The 24,320-nt window shown below is 42.3% G+C and overlaps 1 protein-coding gene across 1 annotated transcript in view; it reads left to right on the top strand.

Moving 5' to 3' along the window:
* LOC139338871 (voltage-dependent T-type calcium channel subunit alpha-1I) overlaps nt 1–24,320 on the top strand; it is a 256,645-nt gene that overhangs the window by 111,296 nt on the left and 121,029 nt on the right. The window contains exons 6-8 of the mRNA XM_070974174.1: nt 9,460–9,619; nt 18,459–18,801; nt 19,556–19,648. Coding sequence (XP_070830275.1) covers nt 9,460–9,619; nt 18,459–18,801; nt 19,556–19,648 — 596 coding nt within the window. The remainder of the gene's footprint in view (nt 1–9,459; nt 9,620–18,458; nt 18,802–19,555; nt 19,649–24,320) is intronic.

The raw sequence follows: 24,320 nt of genomic DNA, 5'->3' as shown, positions 1-24,320 counted from the left end.
CGGCTAAGCTCGGTCGCTGTCCGAGGTGCTGATTACGAATCACCGAGCCAAGAATACCTCGACTGTGAACACGTTCAGATTAGATGGCAACGAGCTGGAGGAGGGAGAAGGATTTGATTTGGAGCTGATTAGCTGATGTTTAACCACTGCAGTGTAAAACTTATCAAGTTACTTTTACGTTTTTTTCATGTCCATTTTGCCATAATGTAACAAACTACAGCCATGCCATAGCCTACCTTACCTGTATCAGTACAGGATCTCAAAAGTGAAATAAACTGGTATGTTTGTATATATTATTGTATTCAACAACAAGGCAATTCACGCAGTATAATAGACGTGAAAAGGAACTAAGATAAGATATAAAAAGAGACACAATGCAATATAAAAAGACACAGATAGAATATACTGTTAGATTAAAAATAAGGTAAAACAAGAAGAAGAAGAAGAAGAATTTCCTTTATTCGTCACATTTTTTACACACAACATGCAGTTGAGGAGGAAACTGTACATGCCATGCATTTGTGAAATTCCATCCCACTATTTGACCCATCCATGGTCAGTCCTTCCTCCACGGCAGACCAGGAGCGGTGGGCTGCCAGTCGACCAGCGCCCGGGGACCAGTTCCTTTTCGTCACCATTGGTCAGGTGGTGATCCTCTAAATAAAACACTGTTGGCTAAACAGGAGAATAAAAATTACAGCACAGCTACAATGCAGTGAAAGATAAAAATAAATAATCCCACATTTAATTTAATCAAAGGCAGCAGCAACCAGAAAAGTCTGAGAGGTGGAGTTTTCTGGGAGTTTGTTCCAGATGAGTGGTGCTTAAAAATGATTTGCTGCTTCTTCGTGTTTAGTCTTGGGGACAGTAAGCAAACTGTCCTAGATGATGTGAGAGGTCTGGAGGCTCCAGAATGCATCAGCAGAAGACACTAAAAATAAATAACACAAATGGATTCAGCCAGTATATCAGATTTAGTCTACAGTGCAGTGGTTACTGGTTTGATTTGGCCACTGTGGCATCAAAGAAACCTTTGTGTTTCACAGCAGAGGGTGAGCAAAAGGCTTATAATGACGATGTGAATGGGCACTTGCCTGGCTGCATGTCCCATGTCGTACAGGAAATCAGCGTATTTTTTTATTCACCAATTATCACAAACTTTCCCAGACTTTACTTTCCTGTGTGTAAACAAACCCGCATGTGCACGAGTGAGCAGCTGGTTTGGTCCACTGGCAAGATGCCTTGAAAGCCGATCCCTGTGCAGTCAGCTACAATAACTAATCCAGGGGGCTTCTCTCTGTGTTCGCTTCTGGTCAGACTCGAAAGCAAACAGTTGAAATAATTTATGTGAGCAACACGGTGCACACGCTGGTATACTTTAATATACAATCAACTCACTGTGCCAACTGCGTTTCAGAGGGGCCACATGAAACCAGTGCTGTTGTGACTGCTGCACTGTGTATGTCGACACCAGCCTGGTTGCCAAATGGAGCCCAAGTGTCTGTTTGGCTGTAATTATGTAGTTCTGATTGTGTAGCTGTTCTTTCAGTGAGCTGGCCCGGTGTTTTGCAGGTGCAGTTGTGCCTCTGATGAATGAAAATGCAAAGAATAATTTAAAAAGGCCTAACTGAGGTCACATTTCATCTCTGTTCAGCCAGCGCGCAGGGATATTTAAGTTCCTTCAAAGTAATTCCATCCACCCTGAACTGTTATCATTTTGACAAAATCTCCTCGGCACCCAAACCCATTCTGAAGCAACATCGCTGAAGTGTTTTGAGCGCCCCGAGCCCGTCACTTCGGCTCCGAGAGTGCCTCTTAGCCTCCGTCCTTTTTGATGGCAACGATCAGAGCTTGCTTCTAGTCGCTTTTGTGCTTTATGTGTCTAAATTATGCCTCGCAGGCAATCATTTGAAGAAGCCACGAGTACTCTCTGAATCGGATATGCCGGTGCTTGAAGTTAATGTTGTTTTGCTTCTTTTATAAGTATAATTGCTAAACCTCCCACTGCTCATAAATCTGCAACATAAACTATCCGACCAATTTTTTCTTCTCTGGAAGCATTTGCAGTGAGTTAGGTTGCTCACTGGGAAATGTGCGTTGATTGCTATATTTGGCACATCTTTACATGTTTCCACAGGGAGGCGATGATGTGCTTACAGTCAAGGACACCTCTTTTTTCTTGTGATCATATCCAGCAGAGTGATCAGCGTGTTGGTAGCCAGTCGTCTTTATTTTTGTGCCTCTGATGAAATAGATTCAGTAATCCATTTTTATTATTTCTTTCTCTCTGTGGTTTTTCTGTTTTCTGCATTAAATCATTCAGTCAGGGCTGCTTTCTAATCCAGTCTTCATCCCTAGTTGGAGTATTTTTACCCAAACATGACCTAACCAAACCTTTCCCTCAGCAGTGTGAGATTACTAAGGTACACAAACTCACCATTAACTACTTGCTTATTTGCTTGCATATTAATAGCATATTTGCTCTTTTTCAGTCATTATGAAACACTAATATCTTGTTCTGCATGACCACATTTTTCAACAACCACAGGTGTTCAGTAACCTCCTAATTACTGCTTATTGTGAGTAAGTAAGGAAGCTGTTGTACATGAAATATGATCTTAATAACCTCACCCCCTAAACCCCAGAACAAGGCATGAACAACCATAATCCCTAAATAATATGCTTGTTAACAAGAAACTAGTTATTAGTGAATATGTGTGCCTTAATATAAAAGTCTTCGCCAAAATGCTTTTATTTATGTGTTTTTTTATGGCAATGAAGTAACACATATTGGCTTGTCCTGCAGGCAGCGGCGTCACATCAGATTGTTTTGTTGCCATGTTTTGTTCACACATGCATGTCATTTTTTATCCTCACAGGAAAATTAACAGCTTTGGTAGTTTGTTCAAATGCAATCGGAGCACCTGCACCTTTGTTTTCTGATTAGTGTCTTTCCGCCACAGGAATAATTTCTGTGTCATTTTAACTAATCGTGATGGTTAAAAAAAAATCGTGAATAGCTGTGGGAGCTTCTGTTTAGGTAGCCTAGTTAAGAAGTAATCACCACAGTCTCAAACACCAGCCTCAGATTTGTCTGCATTAGAGGCTGACTCACTGAAACGACCAAATTACTGGAAACGTCTTGAAGGTACAGTAGATGGGACCATTATGGCTTCAAGTGGTGCATGTGTCTGTGTTTTGCTACCTCCCTTAAATTCAAGGTCTGAGGGAAATTGCAACATTGGGATTTATGCAGCAGTTTATTAAAGTTGAAGAAAATTTACGGTTGTGTGCGTATGAGTGTTGGGATAGTGCTGTAAAAACAAATAGGTGCAATGGTCGCATGGCCTCTTCTTTGTCTCTAGGATCTAATCATCTCCCTCCGCTCTCCGGCTCTCCGTCCTCTCTGTCCCTCGCTCATTTTATTTCCATTCATCCGGCGACTCCCTCCATGCCTTGCACTTGTCTCCTCGGCTCTATCTATCATCGTAATAGCCTGCTCATCTGAGTCCCCCCGCATCTCTCCTCTCATCATCCCTCTCTTCCTCTCGTCCATCTTGGCCTAGCCTTCATGGAGCTGGATAATCCCCTGTCCCCTCCCTCGTTTGTCTCTCTTTGTGTCTCTTTTTTCTCCTCTCACACGCTTCTTCTCTTTTATCCTTCCTTAACCCAAATGCTGTATCTTTATTGAAATGTGGCTGAATGAACCGTAAAGGAAACATCAATGTCGTGCAAAGGGATCTAAGTGTTTGGTGACTTTCTTCTGCTGCCTCTTTTCTTGCTTATTTCTAAGCTCTGTTATATACAGACCAATACAACACATTCACATTCTCAATGACAAAAAGGAGGCTTAGTGGATTGATTAGTCACTGCTGCTTGTAGATTTGCCAGATTACAACTGAAAACATAGTTTAGACAGTAACAATGCATTACTGTTTCTGTTTTCAACCCAACAGAGAGCTGTACAAAATAAGCAACACTGTGGCTAATTAAGTCCACTTTGTGCAAAAACATTGAAAGCCATCAGGGATGTAAGGAAAGCTTGAAACATAAGGCTCTGCAGTGGAACATTTTATGAAGTGTTAGCTAGTGTTGAATGTTTGCTTTTTTGCACCAAGGACTGAAAACTTAACAAAATGTAGCTTTTCACATCATGACATCTGGTGACTGAATCTTTAGCAGATGTGCAGGAAATAATAAATCCTCACAACTAAACAGTGATTTCCAACGTGAAAAGTTTTGTCATCATGATCGTTTCCATCAGCCTCAGCTGCTATTCAACAAATATTCGCAGACAAAAGTACAGGCGTTGCTAATAACATTAATGATGTTATATTTAAGTGTCCCAATAAGGCACGACAGTGTGGCAGTGAGCAAAGCATGAGTAACAGCAGGGCCCTCGAACCAAAGCAGCTAAATGATATTCAGCCATCACTGATTTCATTATTTAAACCTGCTTTTTTCCTGCCGTGTGAAAAAAGCTTTTACCTTCTAAACACAATCTTTACCAAACATCAGCGCTGTGAGTTGAAAGGGCTGGCCCAGGAGAGCTCTATTTGAACGGCTCATCTATGCTTCATCGGGTATTGACAGGACAGTCATGAGCATAAATATGAAAGTATCAAGTCATTTTGTGAAGCTGCAGCAGCCACACAATGAGAAGGTCACGTAATAACAAACACGGTCGTGTGCCGCGCCCGCGCCAGCTTCCAGAAGCCAGTTATTCCACTCGTCTTTATTTGTTGGATGACTAAAGAAGCAATTCTCTCCTTTATTAAAGACAATTTAGCACAGAGCTCATCTCAGGGGTAATTCAATCTCCATGCTGCACAAGAGACACAAACAGCCACAGAGCGCTTCAGTCGTGCACACACACACCAGCGCTATGCACACACACACACACACACACACACCGCACAGGCAATATACAAAGCCACAAATACTTGCATACACACACACACTTGTAGGCATGATTGTACACACACACACACACACACACACACACACACACACACACACACACTCAGTAGAGGATGAGTGAAGTGAACAGAGTCAGTTAATGGGACGCTAATGGAAATTATCCGGGCCTGGTTCCCACTGGCCACAGCTTAGGACTGGGCCTGTTTACTACATTACCTACAACCCCCCCAGGAGAAGGCTGTATTAGCAGTCAAGGTAACGGACATCAGTGCATTCTCTCTCTGCCACCCTTCTCTTTTGATTTATATTCTGTTTATTCTCACTACTAACATAGTTTGCACTCAGCTCATTTCCTTTTTCTTTGCTCCTCACGTCCCCCTCCCTCCATCTGCAGTCTGCTCTCAATGATTAAAATGATTGAAGTTCCCTTCTCTGTAAAACAAACATTTGTTGCTCTCAACACTTGGTAATATGGTCAGACTAATGCTACTGTTCCAATGAAAGTGATTTTCATTTTTCCTCCCGGAGGGACAAAACAAAAGACTCCCACACACTGTCCTCTACTCTTGCAATCAGGACAATTCGTTAATGACGTTTCAGTAAAAGGACCTTCATCAGATTATTTCACTGCTTCCTCAAGGGAACAATTTTGAATCTTCTCATCTTTTAATCACATCTCAAGCTGCTATACAGTGTCCATTTTATGTCCTGTTTTATCCCTGCTTCATTTTCATGTCTTTTTTGCCATTTTTAACATTTCCCCTTGTTTCCTTCTCCCCTTTTTAGGAGTAACTTTTTTGCATTTCGAAATAATATATAAAGTCATCACTTTTTTATTAATTATTAATATTTTCACGCTGGGGTGTCTTGAGTGATATTGCAGCGCTATAAACTTCTCCTGACTTCAAACAGACTTTGCAAGGAAAAGAGACTGATCTGTTTCAGGTTATGTGATGTGTAATATCTGACACCAACACTTCCAGAGCTAGATGTCAGTTCCAATAGGCAACAGTTCAGTTTGTAATTTAGCTTGATTTTAATGGCATTTTGTGTAGTTAATGCCGGTAAACACAAAAAACAAAAATAAGGCCATTAATAGAAATTGATCAAAGTAAAATGCTTTTCTGGGCACCTTTTGTAATTATTTTTCCCTGCAGTGAGAGTCAACAGATGAATTTCATTCCCTTAAATCATTAAATATTTACAACAAAAATGCAGACTGAGTTCAGCATACTTGTTACGACCTAGCTCAGTAGGGGTAGGGAAGTAACAAAAAACAACCGATAGAAGTGGTTGAAAAGTAGTTATTTATTTGAATCAAAGCGTCTTAAATTGTTTTAGTACACAAAAGGAAAAAGGCCAAGACAAAGAAAAGAGCGAGTGGGTGCTTTTCAAATAAATGAAATAATCAAAACCAAAAGAGAACTCTCCTAAAATGAGAACTTAAGTAAAGATAACTAAAAGAGAACTCTCCAAAAGGGAGAGCTAACCTAAATCCCACACAAAACAAAATGGAAATAAAACCCTCCTAAATGAGGCCTACAGTTCAGATGGAAAAAAAACGAGAACCAAAATACAAGGGGAAAAAGCACCCCTAAGCCTATTGAAGCTAACAAACAATAACTAAGTGTATGTGAAAATCAGTCTAACCTAGCTCAGAGTCTGGTTTCCAAAACGTAACAAAGAGCAGAACTCTGACAAATCTGTCGTAAATAAATTTGGGTCACCAAGATGCCAGCCACAGACTGCCAGGCTGACGGCAGGAAATGACAGCTTGCAGGCGATTGGGCAGTGGCTGGCTCAGAGGAGGAGTCCGGTTTCCACACCCCTTCACCTGCAATCATGCACACACATGCAAGACACAAGAACACAAACACACAAACACCCCCAAGAACGGTGGCAGCCGTAACACCCCTCCCCTTAAAGCACAAAACCAGGGGTTTTGTTACAGCTTAACCAATTACGCATGCTACACTTAAAGTCTAGACAAACCATCAGCTAACATACTCTCTGACCCTTTCTTATGCTGGATGTCCAGATTATAGCCTTGCATAATCAGAGCCCACCGCATGAAGTGCTGGTTAGGATTGTACATGCGGGACAGAAAAACAAGCAGGTTGTGGTCATTGAAGGACCATAACTGGCAACAGACTGGACCCAGCGTTCACCTCAAAGTGCTGAAGTGCCAACAACAAAGCAAGGGTTTCTTTTTCCATGGTGGACCATTTAGCCTGGTGCCCGCCAAACCTCCGGGAAAAGCAACCCACCGGGTGGTCGACCCCATCCCTATCCTCTCGCAACAACATGGCACCTGTACCCCCAGCACTGGCATCCAACCCCAACCTGAAAGGGCGAGAAAGATCAGGAGCAGCGAGCGCAGACGCATACCTGAGAAGAGACTCCACACTTCCAAATGCATGCCGACACTCAGGAGTCCACACAAAATCCACCCCGGGACGTTTGAGAAGCACTTCTGTAGCGCTGGATCAGCCTGTTGAGCAGCACACAGACGTTCTCTGGTCACCGGCAAGGCCAGACAATCGGGCAAGAGTGCGTCGGGACTGCCGGAGCGCGCCGCAGCGCTGTCGCTCGGAGCTGCAGAGCAACTTTTCGTTTTATTCGCCAATTCACCCTCTCACGACACATGAAGGAAATAAATCAGTGCGTGTCAGAGTTTCTCCACCAAGTTCGGTGCGCTGCGGGGAATCCAGCACTTCTAGCGCAGGAATCACGTTGTCTCCGGCTATATCATTCCCCATCAGAAAAGCTACCCCCTCAATGGGCAAGGCAGGACAAACAGCGACAGGGAAAAAACCTGTGACCAATTTAGACTGTATGTGAATACGGTGTACAGGTCGGGGAACATATCCCATCTCAACGCCACGTAATGCGGCACCATACCCGCACCCGTTTCCAAGAATCACTGATTGTGATTCATCCGTGTCTCTGAGTATTTGCACACTCTGCTGATCGCTGGGCTCACCTGTTAGTGATACCAGGCCTTCAAAAATGAATGGTTTAAAGCATTCATCTGGGGTCTTGCGGTCGAAAGTGGCATTGTTAACATTGGACTCTGCTCTGATTAGACCAATGCCTTTCGGCTGCGGTGCACCATGCAAGGATGCACATGCGCCACGAGAACCCTGCTGCCCTTTGCATTTAAGTGCTAAGCAGATGGCGATGACATGTCCAGATTTGTGACAATAAAAGCACTCTCTTTCCTCCCTCCTTGAACTATGGGGTTTGGGAATGCTGCTCTGTGCTGCTGGAGTATACGGAGGCTTATCAGCAGAGACTGATTGGAAGACAGTCTTGTGAGTAAGAGCATACTCGTCAGTGAGCACAGCAGTGGAGGTAGGAGTGGCTACCTTCTGCTCATTCAAATATACCACATGTGCTCAGGCAAACATTTCTTAAATTCCTCAAGCAGAATCAGCTCCCGCAGTGATTCAAAATCGGAGGCTTTGCACGCAGTGCTCCACCTATCAAACAAACCAGCCTTTTCCCTGGCGAACTCACTGTAGGTCTGATGAGGGGCTTTCTTGTGATTTCTAAATTTCTGCCTGTACGCTTCAGGGACCATCTGATAAGCACGTAAAATTGCAGCTTTAACCGAATCGTAGTGGGGGCTGTCCTCCACTGGGAGTGCAGCTACAGCTTCCTGAGCTTCCCCATGCACCTTACACTGCAACAGGAGAGACCACACCAGTACTGTTCACCAAAGATCATGTTGGAGTTTCTCTGTGTTTATACTGTACAGCATCTTAAATTTTTCCCATCAAAAACTCACAATCTCACCTTGCACCAGCAGATATTTTGTTAAAGTCTGTTCAAGGCCTTGCAGCTTGCTTCTCTTCTGCTTCGTCAGACTGAAAAATCTTCTGAAATCATTATGTTATTTGCCAAGACCCCTGGGAGAAGGTCTGAGGACCGACTGCCCACTTCTTGATTAGTCAACTAAATGCTTCATCAATCTTTGATCTATTTTACAGATAAAATTTAACCTCTGGTTTAGCTTCCTTAAACAGATCAGAGACAAAGCAATGGGCCGTGGGAACACAATTAGTGTGGTGATTGGGGGATTGATTAGCTAATTATGATAATATGATGGCTTGTATGGAAATGCCAGTATAATGTTTTGATTTCTGGATGAGCAAAAGTGTGGGAGGGATGAGCTAGAACATGTTTGTGTGAAGGAGAGAGATGCGGTTAGGTGGAAAGGAGGGGATCTCGAAGGTGTGTGCACAGATTATACAGATGTATCTTTGTGTGTATTTCTACCATTTGGGTTGCCTCCGAGGAAAGATGATGACTGGTCAACTGATGTGAGAGTAGACTAGCTGTGTTTCTGTTGACTGTTAAAAAGAAACCCATGTAGATGCAGTTTCAGGTCCCTGTCCTACAGTGTCCAGGCCTGCTGGACTCACTTCTGACCCAGCAGGTGACAAGTGACACTACTTGAGATGGTCAACCCACCACCTGCTTCAAAGTGTCTCGGCATGTGTCACAGTGTAAATGTGTTTATGTTTGTCTCCTCAGGCATGCGTATCCTCGTGAACCTGCTGCTGGACACTCTGCCCATGCTGGGTAACGTCCTCCTCCTCTGCTTCTTTGTCTTCTTCATCTTCGGCATCATCGGAGTGCAGCTGTGGGCGGGTCTGCTGAGGAACCGCTGCTACCCAGAGGAGAACTTCACACTGTGAGTCACCGCCTGCTGTGTGTGTGTGTTTGTGTCAGTGTGTGTGTGTCAGCGTGTGAACAAGAGAGAAACCAAGTGTGAGACAATGTGATGCTCGAAGATCTGTGACGTGTTGGTCTGTCAGCTTCATAGTTTATCTGCCTGTCTGAGTGGGTGTCATATCTGCACAGTGTTCCATCATACTGCATACTGGGGGTTTAACAGTACACAAAATTCACAGTTCTGTATGTACTTTGGTTTCAGGGTCACAATTAGTCATGTTTTCGGAATAGCATGGAAAATAAAACAAATGGAAAAAACAGAATTTTTGTCATTTTTTTCTGAAAAACCTTGTCCCATTGTCCGTAATCCTTACTGTATCATTTAAGGCACTCAAATAATGTCATATTGCCAACAACACAACATAAAAAACAAAAATAAATAACAACCTGCTGATAATTCCTTAATAACTGCAAATTGCAGACAACAGATTTTCTAAAATGCAAATATGAAGGCACATTATTACTTCATGCACTTTGACCATATGCTTAATTCTGCATTCCCTAAGATCAAGTTTTGGTTGCATATGCACCTGATCAGGGATCAGGTGCGCATTTTCACATGAGTTTCAAGTTTCTAATACAGATCAGGCAGCTAAGACAGCTGGTGCACAGCCAAAACGTCTTTGTTAAAACTTGTGCTCTAGATCTTTTGGGAATGTGTACCTGTTGTAGCGGATGAGAAAGTAAGTGATGTACATTAAGAGCACACTGGCCACAACACGTGGTTTTACATGAGTGTTTTACAAATGTGCATGTTTACATGGGTCTAACATAACATGAGCAAACATCAAAGTCTTATTTCTTATTATTATTCTTCACTTAAGTCTACATTTACAATGAAAGACTGCTAGTTATTACCTCTTCTACTTTAATTCAATTCAAGTATTTGTATAGCGCCAAATCACAGCAGAAGTTGTCTCAGGACACTTTCCACATAGAGCTGGTACAGACCAAGCTCTCTTATCTACAGAGAACCAACAATTCCAACTTTATTCTTGATATCTCATTAAAGCTTCATCAGCTTCACAGTGTCAGACAGAATCATTCATGTGTTTGATATTCCACTTTTTCCACTTATTTTTTGCATCCTTTCAAAGATTTCCTTGCCTTGCATTTGCATTGCCTTGCGTCGCTCTACAGGGTGCAGACCCTAAACTGTGCTGTGGAAAAAAATGTTCTCGCTTCCTTTCAATGAATCTGCCCCGTTGACTCTTTTGAGGAGACGAGTTGGACCTCCTGACCCGTTTTCTTGTGTTCTTTCAAGGAAACATTTTGTTTTTTTCCACATTCTTCTCAATATCATCTCCTCATCTTCATATATATTAGCAATTAGCTGTGTGTGTGTGTGTGTGGCAAATCATCCCCTGCCAGGTACGCACCTGCTCACACAGATACCCCCGTTCATCCACTCACCTGAAACACACACACACACACACACACACACACACACACACACACGATCACAAACGGCCCCGCTGATACACACGGCAGGGTCTGGGATTTGGAAAAGGTCTTAGCTTTAGGATGCTAATAACATGAACTATTTGTACTGTGCCTTTTAGCTCCTGCTACCTCTAACCTTTACAGTTTGACAACTGCATGCACTTCACTTTTTATTTTTTTTGATATCTTTTCACCTTTCCATTTGTCCTCCTTCCCTTTCTTTGCGGTGAAATCTTTTGGTGCGTCATTGTTGTGATAGTATTGCATGGTATTTCCAGGATTAATGTTCTCTATCTCAGTGGCTGTGGGCTGTTTATTTTAGTGGAAGTCCAACCATCCATCCATTTTCTATACCGCGTATCCCTTTCGGGGTTGCGGGGGGTGCTGGAGCCTATCCCAGCCGTCAACGGGTGAGAGGCGGGGTACACCCTGGACCGGTCGCCAGCTGATCGCAGGGCACATTTGATGGAAGTCTCCAAACCTCAATTATTCTCCTGTCATGTCCTTTCAAAATCAGAGGATTGCAGTTGCTGTTGTGGATTTTGGGTGGCTACCGATGCACTCTCTGTCTGTGCTCTTCAACTGCACAGCGATCACACATATTTCTGTGTTTTAGATCGTGTACTGCATCTGTGCACAGCGGCAGAAACAAAAGCTGTCAATCTAATGTCAGCGTCCTTCAGTTTCTACCCATAAAATTGTGCATTGTTTGGTGATTTCACACAGTTGGTTTTGATCACATTCTCACGCTCCATGAACACCACACCACACCACAGCTTCCTCGCAGGATAACTTAATAGATGAGATATGATGTGATGTTAAGGTTGAGTGATTTATCATTTTTATGCCAAAACTGCAATTTGAACAACAATTTAAGTGACTTGGGAAGCTTTTGCAAAAGTTTCCCAAACTACAAAATGACATTCTCCAAAGATCAGATAAGATATGCTTTGCTGTCCCCACAGGGAAACAATACATACAAAACAATACTCTTCACACTTCACCTCTGCCTCATCTTGTCACATTGATATTGCCATAACTCTATGCGTTACACAACGCTCAGCTTGGACTTCTTCCTGAAAAAACGGACTGTGTTTCCGAACAAAAAAAAAAAAAGACGTGTATATATATTTATACTCTTATATTTTTTACTACTTTAATAGCTTATTTTTTACTAGATGTGTCACGCACCAACTTCACCAAAACAAATTCCCTGTATGTGTAAAATCATACTTGGCAATAAAGGCTTTTCTGATTCTGATTCTGATACATGACATTCATCCTCATAAATACTCAGCAGCATCTTTACAACCATTCTTATATTTAGCATAAAAGAAGAAAGTCAGTCTTCGTACATTCAACAATAAAGCCAATAGGCCAATAAAGCTGTTTTACAAATGAGTAAAAACACCTCTGTTCGCTCTTTGCTTGATGACTCACTAGTTTTTTGGACATTTTCTAAATTATGGTCCCATTTATAGTGAAATAGATGATAAAGCAGGGTATGCCTTGGGGTGTAGTTATGTTGTGGTTGATAAGTCCCGACCACAGCGTGTACTTGGTTCTTAGGTGTAGCAATGCATATGCTCCCCAACTCCACCCTCTCGTCGAAAAATGTTCACTTCTGAAAAACCAAGATGGTGATGACCAACATGTCTATGAATTTCTTCAACATTTGCAGAAAAAAATTTAAAAAGTCAGTAATGAGTTATAATGACTCTTCATGTCCCCTGATAACATCCACAATAAAAGGGAAGTCTGAATTAGGAAGATTAACAGGTGTTGTTTGTTCCCAAATATCTCTATGATTAAGAGTACAGCTAATACCACTGTGAATACACAGAGCTCAGCCAGGAAATGGGTTCCGGTCGGTGATGAGCGAGAGCCCGGGGAGACCAAATCGGTAGCCAAGCTTTTGATCAGGCCCGTTTGGTTGCACTGAGGAGTGGGCTGGACGGCGGCTCACGCTGCTGAGCCCAGAGAGAAAATAATGATCTGATGAGAGTCTTTGGGGAAGGCTATCACCATGGTAACCAATTCAGAGATGAGATGGAGAGGGGATGTAATCATGGGATGTCCTGACCCACCTGAGTTAATTTCAGTCATGTCATCCAATGTTGGTAAAACATGCACAAAGCTGATGTAAAGCATGTGTGACGGCTGTGAATCAGTTTCCCAGAAAAAGGGCACACACCTCTGGCTGGTGTCTCTGCTGTCAGGAGTCCAACATCTCATCGTGTGTGCAAAGACTGCTGTCTGACACTATCTGGTGGCAAACGTAATCACCTCAGTATGTGGAGACACACAACCGATGTCCAATCTGATAATGAGCTAGGCTGTGATACCTGCTGTCGCTGGATGTTGGCTTAGTCAAGCGCAGAGGGAAACTCTGGAGATTCGTGGGTGGAGTGAGCAATGAGAAGTTGAGTGGAACAAGTGGGAGGACGGTCACTTGTTTTTTTTTACATGTATTTGCTGTTCCCAGGCATCTGAATGGTACAAACAAAAGGAGTCCATAACGATCAACAGGAAATGACATCTGGGAACCCACGTTCGTTCATGCAGGGACGCACTGCAGCGCAGGTTTTTTCTGCAAACAAATAAAAGAAAACAGAACTTTGCTGAGCTCATGTTTGAAAGAAAGAGGGCTGAGCAGCTGGGCTCACCAGGAGAACAGAACTAGACATATAGAGATAAACAGAGAGGTGTTTATCTTTATTTTTATCTATGCAAGGCTCATGTTACATCAGATGCAGAATCTTCTCATTGATAAACCAAATATTGCATTATAATATAATATAATATAATATAATATAATATAATATAATATAATATAATATAATATAATATAATATAATATAATATAATATAGTCCTGCAGTCGGCTGGCGACCGGCTCAGGGTGTACCCCGCCTCTCGCCCGTTGACAGCTGGGATAGGCTCCAGCCCCCCCCCCCAACCCCGAAAGGGATAGTTGGGGTATAGAAAATGGATGGATGGATGGATAATATAATATAATATGGCAATTACAAAGAACATATGTCTAATCTCCCACCTGCCATGATGAGCTGAACAAGTCTCAAAAAAGCACCAATTTCACCATACTGCTCGGTCGTCCTGGGCAATATTAATACTAATTTGATACTTTCTCCACCAACTAAAATCCCTTGCTAATAAAAAGCGAACATTTGCAAGTTTTTATTTGCTGTCCTGTGTGGGGGACAGGATAGCAAATCCAGTGAAGAAGAGTCATAAATGCTCACAGAGAGGAGCCAAGTTTCCTGATTCACTATCATAGAAAGTAGCAATTGGTTATTTCATCCACTGTTTTTACTTTGTTTGATAAATTGACCTTATCAGCCACCTGAGGTTCATGTGACACAACAGGGAATCTCAAAGGTTCATAGCATGCCTCACAAATTATGTGTTATTCATCATACTACAGACAAAAAGATGGCAGTGCATTTCTAAATCTACAAATAACATACATACAGCACATACTTGTAATTAAGGAATTGAGTAAAGCCAGAAAACATTTTTGCCTTCCAGTTTGGCCTCGTGTTTGGTTTAGGTAGCCAGCTTCGCTTGGCCAGCAAAGACTTTGGCAAGGGTGCTTGTCATCTAACTGCACCCTCAGGAATAAGGAAAAACCAATAAAAAAGTGATCAGACGTCAAAAAAAGAGTTTTTTGTTTTTTTTTAACAAAGTGCACAGTTAATGAGACTAAAACAAGACCTCAGCACTTAGAGGAAGAGAAGAAGACAACAGTGTTGTGGGCAAAAAGCTGCTGCATCCTCTTCCAGCAGAACTGTGAATGAGGTTTAAATAGTTTGCTTGGGTGTACACTCTCCACTAAGTGTTGTATTTGCACAAAGTTGTTTGTCGCTTAAGCTGTTTTTGTCTGTAAAGGTTCAACAGGTTTCCGCCTGTTAAAAGGAAGTTTTTCCTCGCCACTGTCGCCCAGTGCTGCTCATGTAGATAAAAGAGCTTGGTCTGTACCAGCTCTATATGGAAAGTGTCCTGAGACAACTTCTGTTGTGATTTGGCGCTATACAAAATAAATTGAATTGAACTTCAAGCTTAGGCAACTGCAGAAGCAGAGGAGCCCCACAACAAACTGACAACCCACAGCCTGGCCTTTCACAGCTGCTCTCAGCTGTTGTGACTGAGGTGTCACCAGCTGACTAACTGGAAACTTTCTCCATCTGCCTGGAAACAGGGACACTAAATGTTCTGTGAAACCAAAACAGGAGGGTAAAAAGGTTTAGTGGATGTGGAAAGCTGGATGATAGTCAGTGGTGGAAAGCACATTTACTCAAGCACTGCACTTCTGTACAAGATACTTGCTGTAGATTATACAGTCCAACAGTGCACAAAGTTGTCCAATTCAGCTGAACCATCAACATCTACAGCAGTAAAGTGCAACATACACATTAATGCAGCAGTAACATCAATGCAAAAACAGCTGATATAATAGTAAAACTCTGAGAGTGATCATTTTACTGCACAATGACAACTTTTACTTGAGTAATGGCCTTTTTACTCATAGCAGAGTCACTACAAGTGTCTTTTTTCATAATACATGTAGGAATGTGATTCAGTGAGTGTAAGGGGGCTGTTTGGTGAACCTTCTTTTACCTCTGAACAAAGCAAAGCTTACTGAATAGCCACTGTAAATCATATCAATCTTCTCATCTAACTCACAAACTGCAAGAACTCCTAAAATATCAAACTATTTCTTTAATATAAAGTCCACAGAGATGCTTGTGGCGTATTTGGGTTAAGCCCCATGAGCCAATATAGTTGCAACCAAGATCAGATGAGGCAACTGAGGAGATTCAGACCAGAATCAATAGATATGACGGAAATGAGGACTGATATGTGGGGAAAAGATGAGGTAACACACGCCTGGTCAGAAATATCCAGAGCTACTTCATAAACTTAACTGAAGCTTCTATTCAGTGCAGTACAATACAGAGAGTCAGTGAAAGACTTACAAGGAGTGTGACAAAGACATAGACTGAGAGGCAGAGCGGTATTCACAATGCTGCTTTTATCGAGCCGTCTCAAATACCAGGTCACATGTAATTGCTGACCAGCGTCTGCCTTCATCTGTATCTCTTTCTGCGGTCTGCCCTTTCAATAGCGACCTACTCTCAGATTACAGTGAGAACACACAGAGCTTTGCTGTGCTCTGTCTGTAGCGCCTGCCTGGCCCTTTTTGTAATGACAAGGCAAACACCTTTATAGTCTCTCCTTTTTTACTCACACATACTGTTCTTCCTCTCCTGGTCTTCGCTTCAGTCTTCCAGTTATTGATTCAGTTTTGATCTCTTTTCCTTCCTTTCGTTTCTATTGTCTTTTCTTTTCATTTCTTGTCTTGCTCTAGTCCTGCCTTCATTTTTCTTCCCCTTCTTGCTTCCTTCTTGGCTTTATTCAGTTGTTTTACTTTATTCCTGCCTTCAGTTTTATCCCAGAGTGTCTTCCATTACTGTGTCCCTCTCTTACACTTCCAACATCTCCGAGTGCAAAAATTGAACCTGCAGCTCTCAGTGCAGCTCGTTGGTCGTAGTAAAGTCATGTGCTGCTTCTGGTGAGTTTTTCTGTCTGTGTCATTGTAAAAACGCTGATTCAAGTCAACTGCAATGACATCATTTTGGCAATAATGAACAGATCAAACACTCTGTGATGGCTCTTGTTTGAAGGGTATAGTTTCCAAAACTACAGCTGTCAAGCCAGCTGACCACTTTTCTGCCTGTGCCAGTGTCAGAGGGATTAAACTCGCCAGTATTTGCAGACAAAACAGAATATCACAGAAAGACTAACAGAACAAATGTGTGTTTTTTAGCCTGTGATTGTTAGTGGAAGAAGAAAAAGGGTAGAAGTTGGTACCATAACCATTAAGTGGGTGAAATCAAATGATTCGCTGGGCTGTCAGTCAGGCAGCTCTCACAGACTGCTGTTGCTATATATGTAATCCATCTGACCACGACAAATATCAAACAAATATCAAATGACAAATAAACATCATTGGCTGTATTCTTCACATATTATGTGCCAATGATGCCGGACACAGCTCGACTACCACAGGAAATGGTCAGACATACACAATGGCAGCTGCTATTAGCTTGGTGTGTCTCCATCAGTGCTTTTTCTCTGGTGTCCATTTCTTTCACTTTTACCATCACAAACATAATCTTCACTCTCAGCGTCTGTCTCTCACTCCTGCTCTTTCTCTCCACTCTTTCATCCACTCATCTCTCTCTGTGGCCATTATACTTTCTGTTCTGATCTCACACCATACAAGTGTTGGAAATAGCCTTGAAGGACAAGTGTTTTTTGTCTGTGTGACATTCTCAAAATAAGCTAGCATGAATGCACACACACACACACACACACACACACACACACACACACACACACACACACACACACACACACACACACACACACACACACACACTGGTGGCACGGTGGTAACACGGTCGCCTCACAGCTAGAAGGTCCGATTCTCGCTGTGGGCACCGGGGGCATGTCCTCCACCATGCCTTCGGTGCCTGCTGCTCGAGGAAAGGGGCCTTTCTGTGTGGAGTTTGCATGTTCTCCCCGTGCTCACCTGGGGTTTCCTCCATAAAAAAAACATGCAAGAAGATCACCACCTGACCAAGAGGAAGAGATCGGGTCCCCGGGCGCCAGTTGGATGGAAGGTGACCAGAATGGGTTAAAGGCGGAGGACAAATTTCACCAATTTGCATGGCGTGTGATTTGCATGTATGTAATTGTTCGACTAATAAAGGGGATTGTCCCTCCAATTCTTCTTCTTTCTGATGGCATGTCTTACTGCAAACCTCTGTGTTATTGTGGAAATGGATTCAATATAAAGAATGGAACAAAAATAGCAAATATTTTGGACGTGTTATTATTCTTTCTTATGTCTCAGGATTCCAGTAAGTGTGTCAGAAGCAACCAGTAGCAACCAGACCAAATTACATAACTCTATTCACGACATATCTGCACTGGCTAGGTTTAAAGTTGATTTTCAAATTTTACTGGTTACTCATCAGGCACAGTCAGTTTACGCCCGGCTTCAAATTGCGCTATATCACAGACCTTTTCCACGGCCTTTAGTATGAGTCACTGTTCAAAACAAGGCAAAGCAGTAAGATGACTGATCTATGAGAATTTCTCAACTCAAATATTATTGATTTCCAAATGTGCCCTCAGTTTCACTAGTGTTTCTAGCAAGAAAATATTGATTAAACTGACATTTACATACTTTAAGTGCTGCCAACTCACAGTTCACAGACTACGAATCTTTACTTTGGTACTCACCACTTTCTCCTTTAACACTTCCAGGGCAACGGGTATCAGTCTGCCTCGGCCTTACTACATGGCTGATGAGGATGATGAGCGACCCTTCATCTGCTCCCTGCCGGTTGACAACGGCATCATGTCCTGCTCTGATGTCCCGGCCCGCCGCGAGGGAGGCAGAGCATGCTGCCTGGACAAAGACGATGCCCTCTACCGCCAGTCGCTGGGCCTGAGCCCCGAGCCTCTGAACAATGGCAGCGTCAGTGTGGCAGGGCTATGTGTCAACTGGAACCGGTACTACACCCGGTGTCATACTGGGCACAGCAACCCCCACAAAGGAGCTATCAACTTTGACAACATTGCCTATGCCTGGATTGTCATCTTCCAGGTGAGAACTCTGGTAAACTTGGCAGCATCTGGGCAGCAACTAAACCTCTAGCTTGGTGGATTAAGATCTTTATAGTACATCCAGCAATCTTTTCACAGACAGCAGCAACTCAAATGAGTAGGTAAATACAAAAAGTTCATCTCAAATTAGCTTTGAAAGTTATTATGAATGCAGATCAGATAGATACTGGTTACAAAAACCAAGGACAAGTAAAGGAGCTGACAAAAATTTACATTCATAGCATGTCCATATATCCTTTCCTTCCTATTCCATATTTCCTGTTTGCTTGGTGATGCATGCATGTGCACGAACTGCACTAATCCTAAAGTGGGAAATATTTAATCAATATCTTACAGAAAGTTTAAAGAAGATCAATACCATATTGTGGCCAGCAACAGCTTAGCTTAGCACAAAGACTGGAAAAAGGGGGAAGCAGCTAGCCTGGCTCTGTCCAAATTTCACAACCTTGAAAGCTCACTAATGAACTCATTATATTGCATTTGTTTAATGAATACATAAACCAATTTGCAAAAACAAGTCGCTGTTTTATGAGGAGTTATGTGTCAGACTATTTCTTGGCCAGAAACAGTTGCGAATCATCCAGTGGAGACTCCAGTAAGGAGCGTACAGGCTGTTGCCTTATAGTTAATGGACAGACATGACAGTGGTCCTCTAACTGTGAGACTGTACCTTTTACAGGAGACCTCCCGTGGAAACGCTTATTGTTTATTCACTGTCATCTTTCTCCTTCTAGGTGATCACTCTTGAGGGCTGGGTGGAGATCATGTACTATGTGATGGATGCTCATTCCTTCTACAACTTCATCTACTTCATTCTACTGATTATTGTAAGTCTCACACACACACACACACACACACACACACACACACACACACACACACACACACACACACACACACAAGACTGGGTGATATGGCTGAAATCATTATCACTGTGAGGCTGTAATATAGATATCTACTTAATGCAAACAGGGTTTTGTTGGCATGACATCAGACAAAACTCTTCATTTCAGTTAGACCAAAATTTCAACAAATAATTTTGTTGGTGTTTAATTAAAACCTGCCAGGAATCATCTGTTTTAAGTGCATTAATGTGATGAAACTTTTTGAATTCCAGTCCTTTAGCCTCTGTCTGTGTATGTGCTGCAGTGGGTGTGCATGCTTTTGTGAGCGAGCGCTGATGCATGTTCCTCTCAGTATATTTCTTATTTAGCCTATCAGAGAGTACGTGTGTGTGTGTGTGTGTGTGTGTGTGTGTGTGTGTGTGTGTGTGTGTGTGTGTGTGTGTGTGTGTGTGTGTGTGTGTGTGTGTGTGTGTGTGTGTGTGTGTGTGTTATCATAATGCAGTGTGACTGCCAGTCCTGGTTACTTTCCCAACCCAGGGGCTGTCTTGTCTTTTTATTAAACTTTTAATTGGCTGCTTTTAGATTCAGACACAAGCTCTGCCTTTCCTTTCCTCTCCTCTCCTCCTGCCTCCCTTTGTTTCTTACTCCTTCACTCCTCCTCCCTTTACTATCTGCATCTGTCAATCTCTGCTCCTGCTGCTCTCACCTCCTCCTGCCCTCAATCACTCCCTGCCTTCAAACACTTCCTTCCCTTTCCTCCTCTTGTCTCTACTCCCTCCTGGCTTCCTTCATCCACTCCCCTCCTGCCTTCATTTCATCTCCCCTTTCTTGCTGAGCATCATTCATGTATCTGTCACTCCACTCATTATTCACAGTCACGCAGGAACACACACACACATACTCTTGTAAACAGGCACACGCTTCCAGTTATCAATACACAGTAAAAGGTGCCAAATGTTGGGTGAGTGTTGGTCAATCAGGTTTTGACCTTACCTTTAAGCAACCTTGAACTCCTACTCTCACCCAACCAAAGAGCAGGTACCCTGCAGTTTATATCTAATATGTGTTGTATCTGTTTATGCTAAAGTGCCGTGACTGGCCCTGCTGGCTTGGCAGACATCTTAATGCCACGACCCACTCAGCAGTCCAGCTGTCACCCCTTCTTATCCAGCAACACAGTCTTAAAAGTAGTTACCAGTTATATGAGAAAATACATTTATTGACACAGACACACATGGAAAAGGACACTTTCCCGCGACCTTTTCCAGCTTTGCCTTTGGACATTATCTCCCCACTCAATTCTTCATCAAGCCCCTAAAATTGCCTCTGTACAGACAATTCATGATATAGTACTTGCCTTTTGATGTAAAAACATCACTGAGGAGGGGTGGCAGGAGGAGGATGAGAGGAAGGAAGGAAATAATTGTAGTAAGGGTTGGTGGAGAGTAAGAGGCGGGTGATGAAATGGAAGAGAAAATAGAGGGATGGAAGGGAATAGAGGAGAGAGGAAAAGCAAGATGAAGTGGGAAGGAGTGGAGGAGGAATGGGAAAGGGATGGGTGGGTCAATAACGAGAAGAAACCAGAAGGGCGATGATCGACTGGAGTGTCTGCATGAAATCAGAGAGAGGATTGGAGGACGGGAGAGAGGAAGCGACCACATGTTGGTCTCCCTCTTTGATCTTAAATGAAATGTTATTAATTAGAGCGAATCCCTCAGCATGTCCTCCGGGCTCACATGGTTGGAGCAGACACACTGATCACAGCATCAGCTTTAGCAGTATGTCATACAATATGTCCCTCTGTCCCCCTGTCCCCGAGCCTTCAGAATTAAAATCATTTAGTATCAAGGAAGGAGAAGTTTACATATGCTGTGCAACACATTTCAGAAACAAAGGCCGATCTTTACATGGTGCATTAAAATATTAGAAGACACAGCATAAAATATTAAAGTACAAATAAAGAGGGCAGACACCATTTTAAAGTAAATTAAAAAGATTAAAACAGAAAGAAACATTAAGTCTTTAATCTGGATTTAAAGACAGTCTGGAGATAGAAGATAGAAAGTGGACTCTGGGATGGTTAGCAGACCTGATCACCGTCTTTATTAAATGACCGGAGGTGTTTCTCTCTCTTTTTCTAGAGATGTTTGACAAGCGTCAGTGTCTTGGCATGATGTTTGTGTAAAATATAAAAATCACTGGTGAATTCATCATTTTGGCTCAGCAGCTAACATTAGCACTAAGATGAATAATGGTGTTATATCTTGAATAAAAGATTTATGTCTAATTAAAGTGAGAAAGCCTTGTCCAACATCCAGTATCCGATGTACTACATAGAAAATCTTCAAATTTGACACAACCAATCAACTCATTGAGAAACCCAAGATATTAAAACCCAGATTCCACAAAAGTTTGGACACTGAGTAAAACATTAACATTGGAAGGCCTTACTGAGATATCACCTGTTGATGACACAGAGGCATAAAAAGAACTCAACAGTACTTTAAATCCTTTAAACAGCTAATCACTGCTATCACTATCATTAGTATTTCATACATGTGCAGCTTATGGACTTTTTAGCCTCAGAGACCACATCTGTAGATGTTAATGCATGGCTCTACCATATTAAAACCTTTCAGTAATTCAACAATTAGCTTGAACCATCTTACAGATTCAGCATCAAAACAAATTCGATTGCTGTAACGTCAATAAGAATGTGACCCGCCACGAGACCCGCAACAAGTCGGCCCAGCGCAAGTTGAGTAAACAACGAAAAATCAATTTAAAAAAAAAAAAAAAAAAAAAAAAAAAAAAAAATTGGGGGGGGGGGGGGTTGCAGAATATGTAAGTTGAAATCATGAAAAAGCCAATCCATGTTTCAAATAACCGTATTGGGGGCCTTAAAACCTAAAACTTTGTATTTGAATTTGGGTTGTTTTAGTGGAAATTCGCGGTCCTAGTTGTGGGTGTGGCGATTCAGCAGTAAATTAGCATAGTGGCTTTCTTTGGCGCTTCTGTTCTTTTTTCAGCCAATCAGCTGCACGTTAAAAAGGACCCACATGGCTACTTATGCAGCTTCTGGTTATGCCAGTGCTGATAATGTGGTGTCTACATGTTTGTCTTCGTCGGTGTGTTCAAGTGATTTTATCTTTTCGTCGCGCTTGTTTATCCCAATGCGCACATACAACCGTGGGACTCTTTTTGACATCGGCAACACAGCAATCTGCAAACTAAACCCGGCAGACACCAGCGGCCTGTTTCGACGCGGACCCCCACTACTGCAGTGCGAAAGGAGGGGTATCCGGGCTAGGCTAGCGGCTACCACACAAGCCGACTATACTATCTCTCATACTCGCCAATGTACGCTCCTTGGACAACAAACTGGACTATACACCTTCTGAGATCGACCCAGAAGACCGTGGGAGAGTGCTGTGTTTTCATTTTTTTTTATTTTATGTGATTTGTAGACACTGTTCACCTCTCGTGGAGTTTATGATCATCAAGTGCCGGCCTCTGTTAATGTCCTGTACATATAGCAGCATTGACAATAAAGTTGACCTGACTTGACTTGAGAATCAGGTCTGCGACTTGACTGTGACCTCAGTGACGTCATTTCAGCACTTTTTGAGTTGTACCCGTAAACTTGAATTAGTATCCACAGTGAAGACTTCGTAGTCGTAGAAAAATGAGTCGTATTCTCAAGACTTTGCACTCACAGCTTTTAGACTCATACTCATATAAAAACACTCGTAACCCAAATCCAATTTCACAGACTCACGTATGTGACAGTGGAATTTTGTGTAAAACAACTTTTATGACACACAAATTGTTAACTTTACAAATACGAAAACTTTAATTATGGACACGTCTTTTTGACAGCAATCTTACACCAGAGCTATCATGACCATAGCTGCTCATTCAGCAGCAGACTGATCCATCCCACTGCACCACAGAGTGACAGAATTTATTTTATTTTATTTAATATTAGAAATAAGTATCTACATTTGCTCGTTCTAACTCTTCAGTATATTACCTTTCCTGTTTTTCATTTTTTGCAGGGACTTTTTGTAACAAAAGAATTTCCATTTCCATTGGATAACCATTGTTCAAACTACTACAATGGTTTGAACAATGGTTAGGGGGTTGGACTTATGTAAATGAGATGCAATGAGCAGCACTGTTACCTGGCTCCCCTGGTAGGTGAGACTCAAAAAACTATTTTGAGAAGTGTCGACATTCAATTGGCCACATCTTCCTCAAATTTCCATGTGTAAATAGAAACTCCAGAAACTGCAACTTTAGAATCTGTAAATCACTGAAAATGCCCCCCAGGAGACTTGTTGCTGGTTTTCTCATGGCGGGTCACAAATGTTCCTTCATGTCTGTCCACTTCACCACAAATGCTTGAACAACATTTCAACGAGGAAGGAAATCTCTACCGTTCAAAGTATCTCAAGATGATTATGTTCTCATTCATTATGCTTAAAGCTGTTGTAGTGCTGTAGCATCATGGCAGGATTCGACTCCCTGCAGTTGTTTCATATCTGTCGCTTTTCCCTGCAGAGTGGAGATTTCACTGTCGGACTCTTGTCGGCTTTGTAAGGCTTGTCTCACAAACAGACTTCATGCAGGAAAGTGATTTAAGCGTTACTGT

Source organism: Chaetodon trifascialis, chromosome 2 (assembly GCF_039877785.1).
Source record: "Chaetodon trifascialis isolate fChaTrf1 chromosome 2, fChaTrf1.hap1, whole genome shotgun sequence".
NCBI lineage: Eukaryota > Metazoa > Chordata > Actinopteri > Chaetodontiformes > Chaetodontidae > Chaetodon > Chaetodon trifascialis.
This window is presented reverse-complemented; position numbering and strand designations above follow the sequence as displayed.